General features: G+C 35.2%; 1 protein-coding gene across 1 annotated transcript; it reads left to right on the top strand.

Annotated features, from left to right (window-relative positions):
* LOC109823629 (cyclin-D2-1) lies at positions 10,285-14,529 on the top strand. Its single transcript, XM_020389954.1, has 6 exons — positions 10,285-10,727; positions 11,002-11,088; positions 12,439-12,537; positions 12,662-12,866; positions 12,971-13,101; positions 13,571-14,529. The coding sequence occupies exons 1-6, from the start codon at positions 10,458-10,460 to the stop codon at positions 13,772-13,774; spliced, it is 996 nt and encodes a 331-aa protein (XP_020245543.1). The 5' UTR covers positions 10,285-10,457; the 3' UTR covers positions 13,775-14,529.

The raw sequence follows: 17,999 nt of genomic DNA, 5'->3' as shown, positions 1-17,999 counted from the left end.
CCGTCGTCGCCGCTAAATAATAATTATGAATGGTGTTTTCAAAACATGTTTGAAAAAAAACACTATGGCATAATGTTTTTCTACAAAAACACTACAATAAAAATCACTTTGATTGCCAAAGTTTATAAACGTTGGTTTATATGCTCTTTAAATATTGTTATGGGGTACAACTGTTTCCAACTATATGATCTGATGAGTCGTCATCTTCATCCAGCCAAACAAGCCGACACCCCAGTGTTAACACGAGGAGCGGTACTAATCGGCACGAGACATCCTGACCTCCCAGAAGAGTCGACATCTCAACCGACGGGGGAGATAGCCAGATATCAGCTAGCAATCCTACTCAGCCGGGCAGCACTAGCGGTATCACTTGCGCAGCCTCCCGAAACTAAGCTGTTAGTCACAGTGAGGACGCATCAGCTCTGCATACCCATATACGATATGGATATTGAAGAAGAAAATGACGGAGACATTAACGCCAAGGAGGTGAATTCAACTCAAATTGGGTTTGAGTCCAGAGATTGGCGTTTTCCCATCATTGACTACGTCCAGTATGGTATTCTGCCAGAAGACGTAAAAGAAAGATATGATCTGATGAGTCGTCATCTTCATCCAGCCAAACAAGCCGACACCCCAGTGTTAACACGAGGAGCGGTACTAATCGGCACGAGACATCCTGACCTCCCAGAAGAGTCGACATCTCAACCGACGGGGGAGATAGCCAGATATCAGCTAGCAATCCTACTCAGCCGACCAAACGAGCCGACATTCATCAATGTCGATACGAAAGGCGGTATCAGTCGGCCCTCTCGCAACAGGTAACTCGTCAAGAGCCTAGTCGGCCCAGTCGAGTCGATACTCCTTCATGTCGACTCGAAAGGCGGGACGAGTCGTCACCCGACTTCATTCAGCTAGCAATCCTTGAGTCGTCACTCCTCTCAACGAGTCGACTCTCCTGACAACAAGTCATATCATGTCTACTCAAAGACCATGTGTCATCACGCCGCTTATCAGCCCACGTCCCATCGATCGCTCCTCAAATCGAGGCCGAAGTGATCTTCCTCCTGTCGCCAGCCGACACATGCAGAGCAAATGATGACTCACCTTCCAGCTCACACTTTTTGTCACCACTATTTGCATGGTTGAAATGACCAATCTGCTATTGACATACCCTTTATATACAAATGTTATTCACCATAGCCAAATGTTCGCAATCTAAACTCTCCTCCTGGCCTAAATCTCAGAGATCATCATTTCTAATGCACATAAAATAAGAACACATAGTTCTATTACTCCACTCAAGCTCAAGTTCATCAACTAACTTGACCGTCGAAGAAACCACGGGGGAATTGGTCCCCGCCCTCTCACGGGTTCTTCTTGTCTGTGCAACGTGGACATCAAGCTCTCGTTCAAGAACTAGGCATAAAGTTGAAGAAGGGAGCGGACCCTCCATCATCCTTCATCACCCCGCAACCATCCTCTTCTGGATTATTCTGTTTGATATTGAGCATCAACAAATATGTTAAGCTACGCTATTGTGACAAGAGTGATGATTCATTATTTTTTTATAGACTATAAGTTACAGATCATCTATTAACTAAACATTAAATGCATATGAAGGAAGAGGCAATGAGTTTCTCTTTTTGCTAGGTTATGATAAGAAGAGAATAGAGTTTTTTTTTCTATTAGTTAAAGTAGATGATTTGAGTGGTAGGGTTTTTCTTAGATAAATTACAATCTTAAGTTTGAAATTCAAAATTAAATAGCTTACAATCAATTGCTCATTTACAAAAACAAAAAAAATGTGGGTTTTAAAAACAAAAAAGGACTGGGGTTTCAACATCCTGAGATTTCAATCGATTCTCAAGTTTTGTTTGTCCAAGATTGAGATACTAATATGATTAGGACATTTCTCTAATCCTTGAATAGGTAGTAGAAAATTTCGTCATTTCCTAGTATCAAGGATGTAGGGCTTCCCATGACCATTATGCTCTCCCATATCTTTCATCCCCCACACCAATGTATTATAATAGGAAATAACGTGTATAAGGTGGCAACTTTTTTTTGCTATATGAGTTACCAAAAGATAGTCATATGGTGAGGTTCACCCTCCTTATTTATCAAAAGGATATCATCACTTGCATCTTTTGATAGCTCAATTTGTTAAATGAGTCGTCACGTTATAGCCATGAATCCCATTATAATATAATATATTAAATTAGATGGCTATTTATTATTTTAGATTTTTTTGGGATGTTGTTTGTAAAGTTTTGATGGTTATTTATATTTTTCATAAAATTTCAAGGTGGCAATTGTAAAGTTTTCAAGGGACTATTTTGTAAAATTATATAGAATCGTTTGTGTTTACAAAACTTTTAGATGTAATTGAACAAATCCCTTCTTATGCAAATTTTTTAAAAGATTTGTGCACTGATAAGAGAATAATAAATCTTTCAAAAAAAGTCTTTCTTGCTGCCAATATCAGTGAAAGTCCCTACCTTTGAAACATAATGATTCTCGTTGTCCTATTATCTCATGTGTCATTGGAAATACCTTCATTGATAAGGCACGTTTTGATTTAGGGGTCAGTGTCAAATTGCTTCATTATTCGGTCTACCAGCAACTAGGTGTAGGAGAACTCAAACCAACTAGATGCACTTTACAGTTAGCTGATAGATCTATCAATGTCTCCATGAGTGAGATAGATGATATTCTAATTAAAGTTGGGAAGTTTATTTTTCTAGTGGATTTTATAGCCCTGGAAACACAGCCCATTTTCAATCCCAAAAGTCAAAAATATGTTATTTTAGGAAGATCGTTCTTAGCCACTTCTAATGCTCTAATCGATTGTAAAATTGGTCAAATGAAGCTGTACTTTAGAAATATGACTGTTGATCTTAACATCTTTAATCTAGGGAACCAGCCAACTAATCAACCTCTAAAAATAAATTACATCAGGAAAATTCAATTGAAGAGTTAGAAGAAGAGAATGAGTCAGATCTAAGTTTTGAGAAAATCTTTGGAGTGGAGCTAAAGATATTAGAAGGAACAAAATTTTAAAACCGATCCTTTTTCAAAAATATTTCTAAAAAATGACATGTTTCAATAATATTTGTCAAAACCGACTTAGTTTCAGCTATCGGGCTGAAACATGATCGGTTTTGACGAAAGAAGTTCCCAAACTTCACAGGACTTGAAGTCCCGTGAAGTTTAGCAGATATTTAATTAAGCTGCTAAACTTCACGAGACTTCAAATCCCATGAAGTTCGTTTCAGCTCTGAAGTTGTTTTGAACTATGATACTTCACGGGACTTGAAGTTCCGTGAAATTTAGCAGCTTAGTTAAATAGCTGCTAAATTTCATGGGAACTTCACGGGAATTCAAGTCCCGTGAAGTTTCATATTTTTCTCATCAAAACCGACCTAGTTCCAGCCCGACGGCTGAAAATAGGTCGATTTTGACGAATATTGTTAAAACGGGTTGTTTTTTGGGGATGCTTTTGTAAATGGGAATGTTTTGAAAATTTGTCCTATTAGAAGGGGTATGATCAGATCAGGTCTTTCAAAATAAAAGAACCGTGTTAGATACATATTTCTCTAATCTTAGTTCTGAAGAACTTTTTTGCTGATAAGCTTAGGTTCCTAGAAAACAAATAACAACCGAATTTTCATACCTCAACTATGAAACTTGGGTTTGAGGAAATTTGTAAAGAATAACTGGTTGTGCTAGAACAAACTTTCATTAATAAGGAATCTAAGCTCAAATTTGAGGATCAGAAATTTAAAATGCATAACACCATTGATACCTACCTTCAATTACTATAGAAATTATTGAAAACAGCGGAGTATATAGAGTTTAAGCACATTTTTTAGTTTATCATTCTAGATTTCTTCAAAATTCGAGGTAGAACTTTCAGCGATAATGTAGAATTTGATGTAGAATATAAGTTTTTTTTATTTGTCATTCTACATCTTTACTTTTTATCTCATAATAATACAAAAAAAAAAGAATTAATTTTTCTCTCATTTGAAAGTTTCTTATTTCTTTAAAAAACTAAAGAAAAAAATTCATGAAACAAATTCTGAAAAATGATGATGAAAAAAAGAAGAAAATTTTGAATTCATCCTCCTCAAAGGCAATTACAGTTTTCTCTTTGTTCTAGATCAATTGAACAAATGTAAGTGTTTTATTTCTTATTTGCTTTACTTTGTGCATCATAGAGTTTGCACTAAGGATAGTGTAAAATTTAGGTGTGGGGTGGGGACTAGTCATCTTTACTCTTTATTTTACCATTTTCTCTTTTTTATGTCATTTTTTCCTTTTTAAAAAAATATTGTTACTTGCCAACTTACTAGAGTTAATTAATAATAGATATATTCGATAAATTTAAAATTTTTTAATTCTTAGTTAGTTTTATACTCATGTTCACCTTTTATGATAAATCTAAATAAATTTCTCAAGAAATATTTTTTAAAGTAGTACACTTTACTAAAGTCTTAACTTAGATTTTTAATTAAAAAAATGAAATTTTTACATGCTTAGCTTAGAGTAGAAAATAAATTTTCAAATTGTCTTAATCTAAATATTTTTCAAGATATATATACATATACACATATATATGTATTAAAAAAACTAACTAACTTTGCAAAAAGAATAGCACGAAAAATGGACATCAATAAAAATTCTCTTAAAATTCAAGATGGTTCTATCTTATAAAGCCTAAATTGACCGAGTAATTAAGTCCAAAGAGTATTTCCATGCTTAATGACCCAAACCCAATTGGGTTGGGATTCATTTGTCTAAAACTCGTTAAATAGTCACTTAGAAAGTCCGATGAAATAGAATAAAATCATCAATGAATTAAAAGTTATATATATATATATACTAACAATGTCTTTATATATAATTATTTGAATTTATGTTCTTAAAAAATAAATTGATTAAGAGACCTGTTTAAAACAAAGAGTTAGCATGTTCTTTTCAAAACTTTTAAATTAAATTTCTAAGTCAGATTTGATTTTGTATAACTATAATGAAAAGATTTTCTAAGAGATTTACCTTAGAGTTATATAAAAATATTTTCTTGAGTAAAAACTAGCTTTAATTAGAATGTTTAAAAACCTAGCTTTAACTAAAATGTTTAAATATATCAATTAAATTAATTATTCATTGACTTTTTTAAATTGGCAAGTTGATCGAATTTTATGTTTATATTCACTTTAAGCCCTCACGAGACTACAACTCATCCTCTAGAATAACCTAGGGGTTTAAAGGCTTGTTGTATGCACTAAGTACAACTATAATTCCAACGAAAGTGAGTTACGATTTTTTTCTTTCCCTTTCAATTTCTGCTTTGCTAGAGGGCTAGCAAAAGTTTAGGTGTGGGGTTATTTGATAATTACGATTTTATTATAATTTTATACCCTTATTATCTATCTTATTTAAATAAATATACCACTAATAATATGTTTTATTTCAATTTACAGATTAATGAAGAATTAATGAATAAAAACCCTAAAAAATCAAACTCCTTGATTTTTTACCATTTATTGAAGCTCAAATATGAAGACAAAATAAGGTCAAAGAAAGCTCAATGATCCATAAAGAAATCAGGTCAAGAAATCAACAAAGATCCAAATATGTTACAAACTAATCAGTTGGCCAATCGATTGACCGGTCAATCAATTGGTTTGCAAAAGAAATAAATTTTTGGCGGAGATTTAACAATTGATCTCTAAGCGATATCCAAAAGGTTCTCATTCATTGTTGTTGGCTGTAAATAAGGATAGAGAGTGAGGAGTTTGAGTGAGAAAATTTTCGTAAAAACTCTGTCTGGAGAGGGTCGTTATTCTTAATTGAAAGACCTTCCAAAAATTATAACTTCGTTGCAATTAATAAATTTGTTTTTCACATCTTTATATATATATATATTTTCTTCTCTTTTATATTTGATGATGAAGATAAAGATGAAAGTTAGCTTTTAAATGGCTAGAATCCTCTTGAATGTAAAATTTCCCTTTTATCTTTTATTTTCTTGTAATATTTTTCCCTTATTTTAGATATTCAATGGGCTAGATCCTCTTGTTTTATATTTTTTTATGCATTGTAGAGTAGATTTACTTGCATGTCTTTATTTTTACATAACTAATTCTTATAGGAATTCTAGAATTGTATGAAACTAGTTTGATTTTTTTTTATAATTTGTGCATTATTCTCTTGTGCTTAAAATGATCGTGTTTAGAACAATCAACTAGAGAACTAATTGACAGAAGAAAAATTTAATAACCTATGCTTACCTTGAGTGATTTGATAGATTATGCTTATGAATTCTAGAATTTATATCTAGTTATTTCTTTTTTCATAAATGTTAATTTTGCTTGGATGATAATATGACATGTTATGCTTTCTTTAAATGGTTTGATAATCTATGCTTAAAAATCTAAAATAAAATGTGATAAAAAAGAGAATAGTTCATAATTTATAAGTGAAATTCGCTAGTGGATTCAATTCTAGATTCCTCATATCTCTAATAGAATCATCCATCTTTTACTTTATAGATTTTCCTTCTTATTCTTGATTTTTATTTACTTTTTGATTTTATTTTCCTTTTCTCCATCTTTATTTCTCCCCTCTTAATCTAGTTTTATTTTTTATTTGCATATAGTCACAACCACTGTCTTTATCTCTCAAAAATCACTTCTATCACTCCTAATTGTGACACACACAACTTAAGAAGTAATTTTGATTATTACATACAACAGATTTTTCGCGGGATTCAATGTTTTTCTATACTATAATTTGATAGTTGTGCACTTACAACTTAGGTATTATTTACTCCCCTTCAAATTCTAACGCGAGTGTAAAATTATATGTCCATACGTCATCTTCTGATAGGATAGAGAGTTACGTGGGTACTTATGATATAATACATATTGATTTTTTGTGTCTTTATATATAACACATGTCAATTTTTTACGCATTTAGGAATTCCACTAATTTTTCTTTAAATATAAAGAAGGGATTTGATTAGGATTACCAAAAAATTATGTGTTCGTATATCATTTTTTGATAGGATAGAGAGATACGTGAGTATTTATGATATGACACATGTCAAATGTTTTACCTTTATGATATGACATATGTCAACATTTTATGCATTTAGGAGTTCCGCCAATTTCTCTTTATATATAAAGGAGGGATTTGATTAGGATTACAAATATTTAATTATTAGATTTTTCTAATTACGAATAGTTTTAATTTGATGAGAAATTTTAATCTATATCTATACTACTTTAAAAAGAAGATGGGGTGTTAAATTTTTTTTTGTTCTCTCAAATTTTGATATATTTTAACTATGTCATTATCTCTAATTAATCTTCCATTAAATAAATATAAACTTTTATTAATTATGCACATCCTCATCTTCCTAAATAATTATAATTATTTAAAAATATATAACTTTTAATTATTTAAAAAATTATGAAATAAAATAATTTATAAAATAAGTAATACATAATTATTAGAAGTAGACAAATTAAATTATTATAATAATTATTTATAAATTATTATAATAATTATTTATAAATTATAATAAAATAATTAAAATAATAGTATAAAAAGAACAATATATTACTAAATACTATTAAGAATTATACTATAATTCAATGAGCAATAAATAAATAGATATAAATTTTGAATAACATAAATAGTGTAATTATTTTAATAATAGCAGGTAAATTATGAATTACACTATTTAGTTAGTATTATATTATTAAATAGATAATTTAATATTATTTTTAGATTATTTTCTTAAATATTATTACATGATATTGAATAATCTATACTTGGTAATGATTGAAAACTACCTTTTTTACAAAGAAATTATTTAATATTAATAATAGTACTATTAATTGTTAATGATAGCGCAATAATTTTTTTAAAATATTTATAGTACTAAATTATTTGAGAGCATAGTTAAAAATTTATATTAATAGTATATAGACAATATAATTATATTAATAGTATTATTTGAACTAAGAATTATAATGTTAAATAAGGTAAATTGCAGTAAGCCCTTATGAACTTTTAGTATTTTACAGTAAATGGACCCTATGAACTTTCAAAATCACACTAAACCTCTAATAACTTTTGTAGAAATACCCAAATATCTTTTATATAAATTACACCCCAACAACTTTCAAAATACCTTTTTATGTCATTTTTTGGTTATTTTCTGGTTCTAATTTATAAGGGTTATTGCAAAATTTAGAAATTTATTAGGGGCCCTCTTTGAAACAGAAAAGCCATTAGGGTTTTAGTGTAATTTTGAAAATTCATATGGGTTGAAAGTTCACAAGGATTTAATGTAATTTACCCTATTAAATAATTATAATGAGAAGTAACTATTACAATATGTTGTAGGTATCAAGTGTAACTATCTAGAAAACATCAGGAAAAAGCTAGCAATATTAATACAGGTTAGTTAATTTAGAGTTCAGTTAATAAATTTTAAGTCAGAGTGATATATTTAAGAGAACGTATAGAATTTACATCTTTATTTAAGAATTTAGATTTAGAGACTTATTTAAAAAAGATTAACATTAGCTACACAATAATAATTAATTCATGCATTTCTTTTCAAGCCATCTTATTATACAATTTTATTTATTAACATATAGTTTTACTATTCAAAATAAAAATTTCAAAACTTAAAAGATGTAAGTTCACATGCAAAACATTCGCATTATACTAGTTAGATAAAAATAACATTATGTGTCTATATGTCATCTTCTGATAGGTTAGAGGAACACATGGAAATTTTTGTTATGACACATGTCATACATTTAGACGGTGCATGCCAGTTTTTTTTGCCTTTAAGAAAATCACCAATACACACACACCATTTTAGAAACTATATTACCAGAATCGACCCAGTTGCAACTTATACTAATGGAGTTTATAACATATAAACTATACAAAAAATTTCCATGTGCTCCAGTGACCAACTTGTGGGCCTATTTACAATTAGGACCAACATAAAATATCAAACTGTCGCCTGAGTAATAAAAAATACCAATGTGTTAAAAAAGGTAAAAATAACTGCAATTAAAAAAAAACAATGCAAGTATTTTAGTCCTTTGTTTTGACGTCTGAATTTACCAAAAGGGACTGCAAGCCCAGTCCATAAGTATGGATTGAGAAAAAGTGCAGCGGCCCAAAAGAGCTTACTGATCTAAGCCCATAAGTGGACATGGGTTAGACGGTACGAGCACCGTTAGGCCGAAAACTTATTTGGGCCTTTCAATGTGGGTAGAATAAAACTAGGGTTAAAGATTTTGTAGTGCTAAATGTTTCTTTGAAAGCAGTCCGACTTCCAACAAATTGCCCATTTGCATCTAACCCAAACAATAACCCCAATAGCCTTTTTTTTAATAAAAGCCTAGTAAGTAGTAACCCCTTACCCATGAAAAAGCCGAAGGGCCATTCATATGCAGGCTTCTTAAATTGCACTTAGATACTCTATCGTGAATGGGGAAAAAACTAGATACCCTAAGTTACAAAACGGAGCAAAAGAATTCCCTAGGTTGTCCGCCGTCTAAACTTGGTAAACACCGTTAAAATCTAGAAGGACGAGATTGTTCTTCATCGAAAATAACCCTTGCTGTAGGTAAAGTTATATTTAATACAATCAATGATGGCAGATGTCATTCAAAATAGACATGAGAACAGCACGTGAGAATATTCTCACGACCGGTTAAGAGAAGGTAGCAACCAACGCATTTTTTCACAGGTAAGGGTGTACATTTGCTCCTTTTTTATATAACATAGAGTGTATAGAATATTTATGGTAACTAACCTCCTTAACTCTTCTTTATTTGACAGCCACAAAAGTCTATCGACGCTTGGTCTTGATTATCAAAATGTAAACGAAATTAAGTAATTTTTAAAAATACTTATAAAAGGATTAGCTAAACTAATCATTCTCCTCAACACTTCTCCCCCCTAAATCCCTCGCCAAACGGCGCCCTTTAAGATCAAGTGGCTCTCTAAGAGCAAGGTTCACATTGCAATTAAAATGAGAAATGGCCACATTCAGAGGATAATTAAAAACGCAGAGGGGTCTACTTGAAAAAAAGAAAAAAAGAAAAAGAAACCCAGCAACAAAAACAAAAATATATTTTCCACCAAAAGCCACGACATAGTCTAAAAACGAACAAAACCCCAGCATAAAAAACAAAACGACAGAAAATACCACCTACTAATAATAATCCCAGAGCCCTGGGTTTAGTTTTATCCAACTATATATCTTATATACATCTCCACCTCAAAGCCACGCTCCTCCCACAAAAACTCTCATTTTATTTATTTATTTCCTATACGCGCTCTCCTCTCACCCTCGATCCCCCACGTTCTGCTGCTCCGCGGGGATGAGTAACAGATGATACACCAGCACCGCGATGCCGCTCAACATCGTGCCCGACGAACCCGGCCCCACCTTCGACCTGCTCTGCGCTGAAGACGCGGGGGCGCTCACCGACGACTGCGACGGAGAATACCCTGCGGGGTACCAGACCGCCGGAGCGTTTCCCGACGACTCGAACGAATCGATCGCCGAGTTTTTGGAGGGGGAGTCCGATTACTCGCCGGGGTTCGACTACCGCGCGAGGTTCCGGTCCAAGTCGCTCGATCTTCTGGCTCGCGAGGAGTCGGTCCTTTGGATTCTCAAGGTGGGGGTGCACGTTAGATTACCGCTACCTGTTCTGGCTAGCTTGCGCCTCGTCGTCTACTGCTGTTGTTATTTTTTTTGGGTTGTTATTATTTTTACCACGAAACCCCTTTACACTTAAAAAGAGTTCGTCCAAAGCCCCCGTAAGCCTGTGACTGCGGACCAACCAATTTTAGCTGAGCTCTTGCAAATAAACTACACGTTAAGGGGGTTTATTGTGAGTTGCCCTATATTTAAAAAAAATAGGTTAATTGTAACTTTTTTTTCCTTTTCAGGTGCGTGCTTTTTTCCGCTTTCAGCCGTTAACGGCGTATCTCGCCGTTAATTACTTCGACCGGTTTCTGTCCGCGCATCACGTACCGGTACGTTAATCTGCCGTCATCGTTTCTTATCTTACTTACTTGTCAGTAACGGCGGGGCCCTTGATTTCTTTGGTAAAATTTTCGTCTTGCGCCCTCGAAACTTTTTTAAGTTTTACGGTCGGACATAATTTCGTTTTTGACCTTTCAACCCTTTTTTCCTTTGTGAATAAAAGCCGGACTTTTTTTTTTATTAGCTTTTTTATTATTTAATTTTTTGAGTGTGCGGAGACAGTATGTCAATGCCTTTAAAAAGGAAAATTATAGGGGCACACCCCCAACCACAACCTCAATCATACTCCCTCTCTCATTTGTTACGGTGTACCAGACCCCACATTGGATTTTAAATTCTTAAAATCTCATATGGGGTCTGATACACTGTAGCAAATGATAGAGGGGTTGTGGTTGAGGTTATGGTTAGGGGTGTGCCCCTAATGACACCCCTTTAAAAAAACTGTAAAAAGTTGTTTATTCCCATTCTAGCTTTGGCTACGTACATGCACTTCACGTGCAATGCTTCTGGGCTCCCCACACCCCAATATGATTATTATACAATTATAGTTAAGAGTACCCGAAGTATATGTTATTAATAATTAATTGAATCGCTGGATATGATATGTCTCATATTATTTTTCTCACTAGAGCTCGACTTTCCCAAAATGCTAATTAAATATCAACGTAAATTAAAAAGTTTATGCTTCTGGGGTCCCACACCTAAAAATGGTTTTCTAGCTAGTGTATGCCACGCAACCATTACACCAGCAGAGGAGAAGGAATGCCATGCCATCTCTTGTTTATACTCATGGTAAATGAGGACTGGTGCGACGTCCCTCACATGGCAGATATTCGTAGTGTCCGTTATAATCTACATATGTTGGTGATGATCCGAATATGAGTTTTGGATTGCATCGCGTTAATAACAGACCAGTCAAAGAGCATGGAGGGATGCATCAGACATCACTTACGCGGACCTTGTTAGATTATTTAGCAAAACTGTTATTACATTGTAGCTCCTTTCCCATCTGAATATGAGTTTTGGATTTGCGTCGCGTTAGTAACAGACCAGCCAAAGAGCATGAAGGGATGCATCAGAGACATCACTTACGCGGACCTTGCTAGATTACTTAGCAAAACGTACTGTTACTACATTGTAGCTCCTTCCCCATCCTCACTAGTTTATTTATTAATATTTTTTTTCTGAATAAAATTTCGTAATCTAGTCATCTCCCGAACATGTGTGTTCAAATTCACCCTTATTTATCAGTAGCCAGTGATCTGTTAAGTGATTTATTTTATTTATTACTATTTTCTATCCTGTGTTGATTTATCTCTATGATTATACTGTTAATTTAGGAAGCAGAGGGATGGGCATTACCGCTCTTATCCGTAGCTTGTCTCTCTCTAGCAGCAAAAATGGAGGAAACCTCAGTCCCCTCCCTCATTGATCTTCAAGTATGTATGTCTACACATGCACCATTAATTTTCTAAAAGAGATCATAACTATACAACAATCATTAATTAGTTAACTTTCGTGATGACCAACGAACGATTGCGCGATACACATTGATTTTTTTAGGTTGAGGGTACTGCAAGGTTCATCTTTGAGCCAAGAATAGTTTGCAAGATGGAACTTCTCGTGCTTGCCGCGCTGAAATGGAGGCTTCGATCCATTACACCTTTTACTTTCATTGATTTCTTTGCCTACAAGGCCGATCCTAGTGGAACTTGCGCCAGAAACTTGGTTTCTCATGCTACTAAGATTGTCCTAGCAACAATTCATGGTAATTTATGTTATTTTCACGTATACGTGTGTCAACATCGATCAAAATCGATAGATACTGATACTAAGTTAGTGTTCTGATGTGTTCATGTGACGTTACTGCAGACATTGAATTCCTGGATCATTGTCCTTCGTCCATAGCTGCATCCGCCATAATATCTGCAGCTGGTGAGAACCCTGAATTGGCCCTTATCGACCCAGGTTCAGCAACATCATGGTGCATTGGACTAACCAAGGTTAGATTCACAAAATTAATTAATTGCACTTTTGCAGCATGTCATGTTTATCTTGCACATTTTTTATAGGAATTTTCTTGCACATTAATATCGCATACCTATACCTTTTATGGGTCTGAGGAATATTAAGTATCGATGCTACTTGAGAGTTAAGCGACTTTAATCTACACGAACAATAGGATAGCTTTTAATATTTATAGACCACAGAAAATTAAGTATTCTGTGGTCCCTGTTGGCTGAATAGCTGGTGCATCGAAATGGACACAATCTTGCGTATCATTGCGTCAATTTTCCAGGCTTCTTTGTATTGATCAAGGATAGACAGTTTGTGATGTATTTATTAAAAACCATTGGAAACTGGCGTGACTGATAAGGGTGACGTCACATACGCACACCTAGCCTAGTCGCGTGTTGTCGTCTCTGTTGGAATATTATTTTTTCAGTTTCTTCTTGTTTTTTCCTACTGTAGGAAGGGATCACCAATTGTTACCACCTCATGCAAGAATCTATAATGGAGAATAAGGAGAAAGGGCCTCTGATGAGAGTGGCGACGACAGTGGACGCCACAAGCTCTGATGCTTCCTCTTCCTCCTCCTCTCTTCAGCTTCCCCTCGGCAAGAGGAGGAAATTGAACAGTAGCTTCCTATCGGTGGATGGTGACAAGGAGGGCTGATGGCACGGAGAGAATAAGGGAAAGGGTTGAGCTAGCTGTACTAGATTAGCAGGCGTTACTTAATTGGGTTTTGCAGATTCCTCAATATTTTTAAGGGGGGTTTGAAGTTGATTTGACCAAGTGTCATTTATCCACAGGAAGGGGTCTTGGTGGATGAGTTTTTTTTTTTCCTTTAAATTTTTTTTTAATATCATGTGTGGGGCTTGTTTATTTATTTATTAGTGCCATGATTTTCAGCAGGACCTGCAGATTCCCAAGGGTGGGGGATCTGCCATTCTTTAATAAGTGTGAGAAGGAAATGGTGTTTGCTTGTGAAGGTGGTGGGGGCTCAAAGGCGCGGTATTCATTCATTGCGGAATGAAAGGGATCGAGCGGGTGGGCCTTTTTGAGCTCGATCTCAGATGAGAGATAGAAAATGGGTAGTAAATAAAGATTATTTTAAGTGGGTCAAGCTACAACTCTGCTCCTCTTCTCATTAAAGTGATGTTGAAGATTAATGTCGAATATTTGTGTATTTTTTTTATTTTTTTTTTGGGTTTAGGATTGTTTAGGGTTTTTATTATTTGTGTCATGTACGCATTGGCTGCTTACATGGTGCATGTGAGCATTTTGTGGGGGGTGCCAGAGCACTCGCACAGAGAGTTTGCCCCCATTTTTCGATGTGTTAAAAAAGACTTTTGAGGCCTTTGAGGGCCTAGTGTTTTTTGGAAAATCATGAATAAAACAATATTTGTGGGTGCCCTTGGATGATATTATTTAATCTTTTAATTTTCTAGTTGTAGAACTTGGGGTTGTGGATCATTGACATGTGTATCCTTTTTATCAGAAGCAAACATCAATTGAATACAGGAGAAAATTTGAATTTTGGACCTACCGTAATACACGTATAGGCCCTGTTTGGCAAAGGGTTAATGAAGATGAGTTAAAAAGAAGGATTAATGTACTTAGCCCATTTAATAATCCGAAGGACTAAATTATTAACCCGTTAAATAAGTTTTATTTTAGCCCTTATAATCAGTTTTAGTGTTTGGGAATAACAATGATTTTTACTATTTTCTTTATAATTAGAAGGGTTAACTCTTATTCCATCTAAATAAGAGTATTAGTAAACCCATCATTTTGAGGGGTTAACTCATTTTAACCCCTCTAGAGGGGTTAACTTAACTCTTCTATATTTTTTATGTTTGGCAAATTATGGAGGGTTAACTCACTTTAACCCTTATATAGATTTGTTGTGTTTGGCAGGTTAAGAAGGGGTTAAGTCTCCTTAACCCCTCACTTAACCCTTTGCCAAACGGTACCTATGGGTTTAATAGATTGCTCTTTATGCCTTATTTGCTTTGTTTTAAATTCAAAAATGCAAAATTGGTTGAAACGTAACCTACATGTTTTGTATTCGTATGTTGCTAAGAATATAACTTTTTATTATATTGAGAGAGCAATTTATGAGAGTATATGTCCTGTTTGGGTTTTTTGTTCTTGATTATTATGAAGCACTTTTCAAAGTGCATTGCGTAATTTGATGATGAATATTAATGATAAGTTGTGTTGGGTTTATGTAGCTAGAATGTTGGCACTATTGCTTGACGCGGCCTAGAATCATATCATTTCCTAAATTTTTTTTGTGATCCGCTCCGTTGAACTTGATCTACACGTTCTTAAACCCAAACACACCAATTTTGGGGTGAACCCGTTGTGTTTTAACCATTCTTTGAGTCGTGTAAGAAGTTCTATTCATTCGAAACCGTTAAAATTATAGTGAGTGGATAAAGGGTCAAAACACGACGGGTTCACCCCAAAATTGGTGCGTTTGGGTTTAAGAACGTGCAGATCAAGTTCAACGGAGCGGATCATAAAAAAAATTAGGAAATGATATGATTTTAGGCTGCGTCCTTAGGTGGGAGCCTAGGGTGTCACCTTAGTGTTTTCGTCAAAAATTGCTCTCGTTGTGGAATTCATTATATCTTCGGTCGATTACAACAAATTCAAAAGAAATAGTCTTTTTATAAGACTTCTTTTACACAACAAAATGAAAATTACAACTTCTTAGAAACAAACGCAGGATCGTTGTTTGGATCGCTGCTTGCGTAGGATCTTTGCCTGTGCCGGGAGCGCTTTGACTCGTGGACCACCAAATCACAGATTCTGATTGAATCGTGAGGGGTTAAGTGATTCTTTCTTCGTTTATCGAAGTGAGAATTTGAAACGATATCTTATCAAAGTAAGATAGTCGTTCTTCTTAAGATCAAGTCAAAGCTCGAATCTCAAGGAATTGCCAGAAGCTCGTGAACTCTGCTCTCTCTGCTCCAAAGTGCTCAAAAATGATCCGCCTCCCGAACAAATGATCACAGGGGGGGATTTATAACCCCTGGATGAATAACCACTTCCGAGACAGTGTTTGCTGTCTCGGCGGTCGAGACAGCAAAGACTGTCTCGGGTTCCGAGACAGCAAAGACTGTCTCGGGTTCCGAGACAGCAAAGACTGTCTCGGGTTCCGAGACAGCAAAGACTGTCTCGGGTTCCGAGACAGCAAAGACTGTCTCGGGTTCCGAGACAGCAAAGACTGTCTCGGGTTCCGAGACAGCAAAGACAGTTGGTGACCACGTGTCGGCGGTTACAAAACAGTTTCTGATCTTTTGAAGGCTGTCTCGCGGGCGAGACAGAAAACACTGTCTCGCATGGCGAGACAGCAAAGGCTGTCTCACATGCGAGACAGCAAGTGTTCTTTTAATTTTTTGGATGATTTCCTCTTGAGCTGTATTTGGATATCTTTTCAGCATTTTTTGACGCCTACAGATACCCCCTCCAAAGTATTCCAGCCTCATTTTTTTATAGAGGAGTCTGGGATACTTTGGATAAGATAGATCTTATCTGCAATTCCTTCAAGGCTTGATTGAGTAGATCATACGGAAGGACTCATAAATGGCTTCAACTCTTGACTTCGTCATCTTTTAGCCTATTCAGTGCTTTGTAGAATAGCTAAAATTCCTCCGGTGCTGCGTTTATCGCGTGACCGTCGTCGAAGTCTTGAATTAGAACTGCTATTGTAGAGATAGTTTATACTCATATACTTTATTGGAGTGTTCGGGAAATAGTTTAACCTCATATACCCGTTGGGAGGTAATCAGGTTATTCTTAAGAATATTCTGAGTAATATTCTCCAGAAACTTCCTGTTGATGGTAGGGAAACAGTTTAGACTCGTGTACCTATTGGAGTAACATGGTCTCTTTTTTGTTGGTAGAGATGAACCCAGAATCGGAGAGGAAGAATTTTATATTCTATCTCCTGGTCTCTTGTTTGTTGGTAGAGATAAACCCAAAATCGGAGAGGAAGAATTTTATATCATGTACTACAGCCCCTTCAACTTTCCCCCATGTGGTTCAGCCCCTTAAAATGTGACATTTTGTGCTGCAGCTTCTTTTTAGCATTTATTACATGCCACCTAAGCTAAAATTCTAAAAATATCCTTATCTCCTCTCCTTAATCCCTCAAACCCAATGCTCTCTCCTCCCCTATCTCCTCTCTCTTAAGCTCTCAAGCCCCGCTCCCGCCCGCGACTACGCCTTTCACCACGATGTCGAGCTCTATATCTGCGCCCCACGAGTTCGCCGCAGCCTCCCTTCCTCTCCTCCGCCCGACCTCGTCGCCGTAGCTCGTCGCTGCTCCCCGCCTCTCCCTCGAGTTCGTCGCCGCCTCCTGTGGGTGTGGTAATTTGATTGGGGTGTCAGTTAGAAGTTTAGCAGGTGAAATTAGTTTTTTATTAGAATTGGCTCCAGATCTGTCTAATTAGGACCAGAGCTTTTGATTGGTAATACTACTTGTTTTCAGATGTATCATCTATTTGTTTGATAACACTGCTGGGCGTAATTGGCTGCAAGATGATAAGCTGATTTTCCAGTATAATGTGTGTAAAAGAACAAATAGAGAAATGCTCATCGTCTTAACCTGGAGGTCTTAGGTTCAAGTCATGAAAGCAAACTCTCCATACATTGGGTTTAAACTCCATTTGGATTTAGGAAGCCCCAGTTAGTAGTTTCTAGGGGTTTTGTGATTAGGTCCATCAGGAGATGAATTCACTTAGAATTTCATAGTTATGTTGAATAATTGTTAGTTCTAACTCACCGCATGTTAGTTAGTTCTAACTCACCGCGTGTTAGTTCTAACTCATAGCGTGTTAGTTCTAGTTCTAATTCATGGCTCTTATATATTGAATGATACGTTAGA

Source organism: Asparagus officinalis, chromosome 1 (assembly GCF_001876935.1).
Source record: "Asparagus officinalis chromosome 1, Aspof.V1, whole genome shotgun sequence".
Lineage (NCBI taxonomy): Eukaryota > Viridiplantae > Streptophyta > Magnoliopsida > Asparagales > Asparagaceae > Asparagus > Asparagus officinalis.
This window is presented reverse-complemented; position numbering and strand designations above follow the sequence as displayed.

Coding starts and splice junctions, on each gene's coding strand:
- LOC109823629 (XM_020389954.1), top strand. CDS start 10,458: ATGCCGCTCAACATCGTGCCCGACGAACCCGGCCCCACCTTCGACCTG. Junction 10,728..11,001: donor CGGTCCTTTGGATTCTCAAG/GTGGGGGTGCAC, acceptor TTTCCTTTTCAG/GTGCGTGCTTTTTTCCGCTT. Junction 12,538..12,661: donor CCTCCCTCATTGATCTTCAA/GTATGTATGTCT, acceptor TGATTTTTTTAG/GTTGAGGGTACTGCAAGGTT.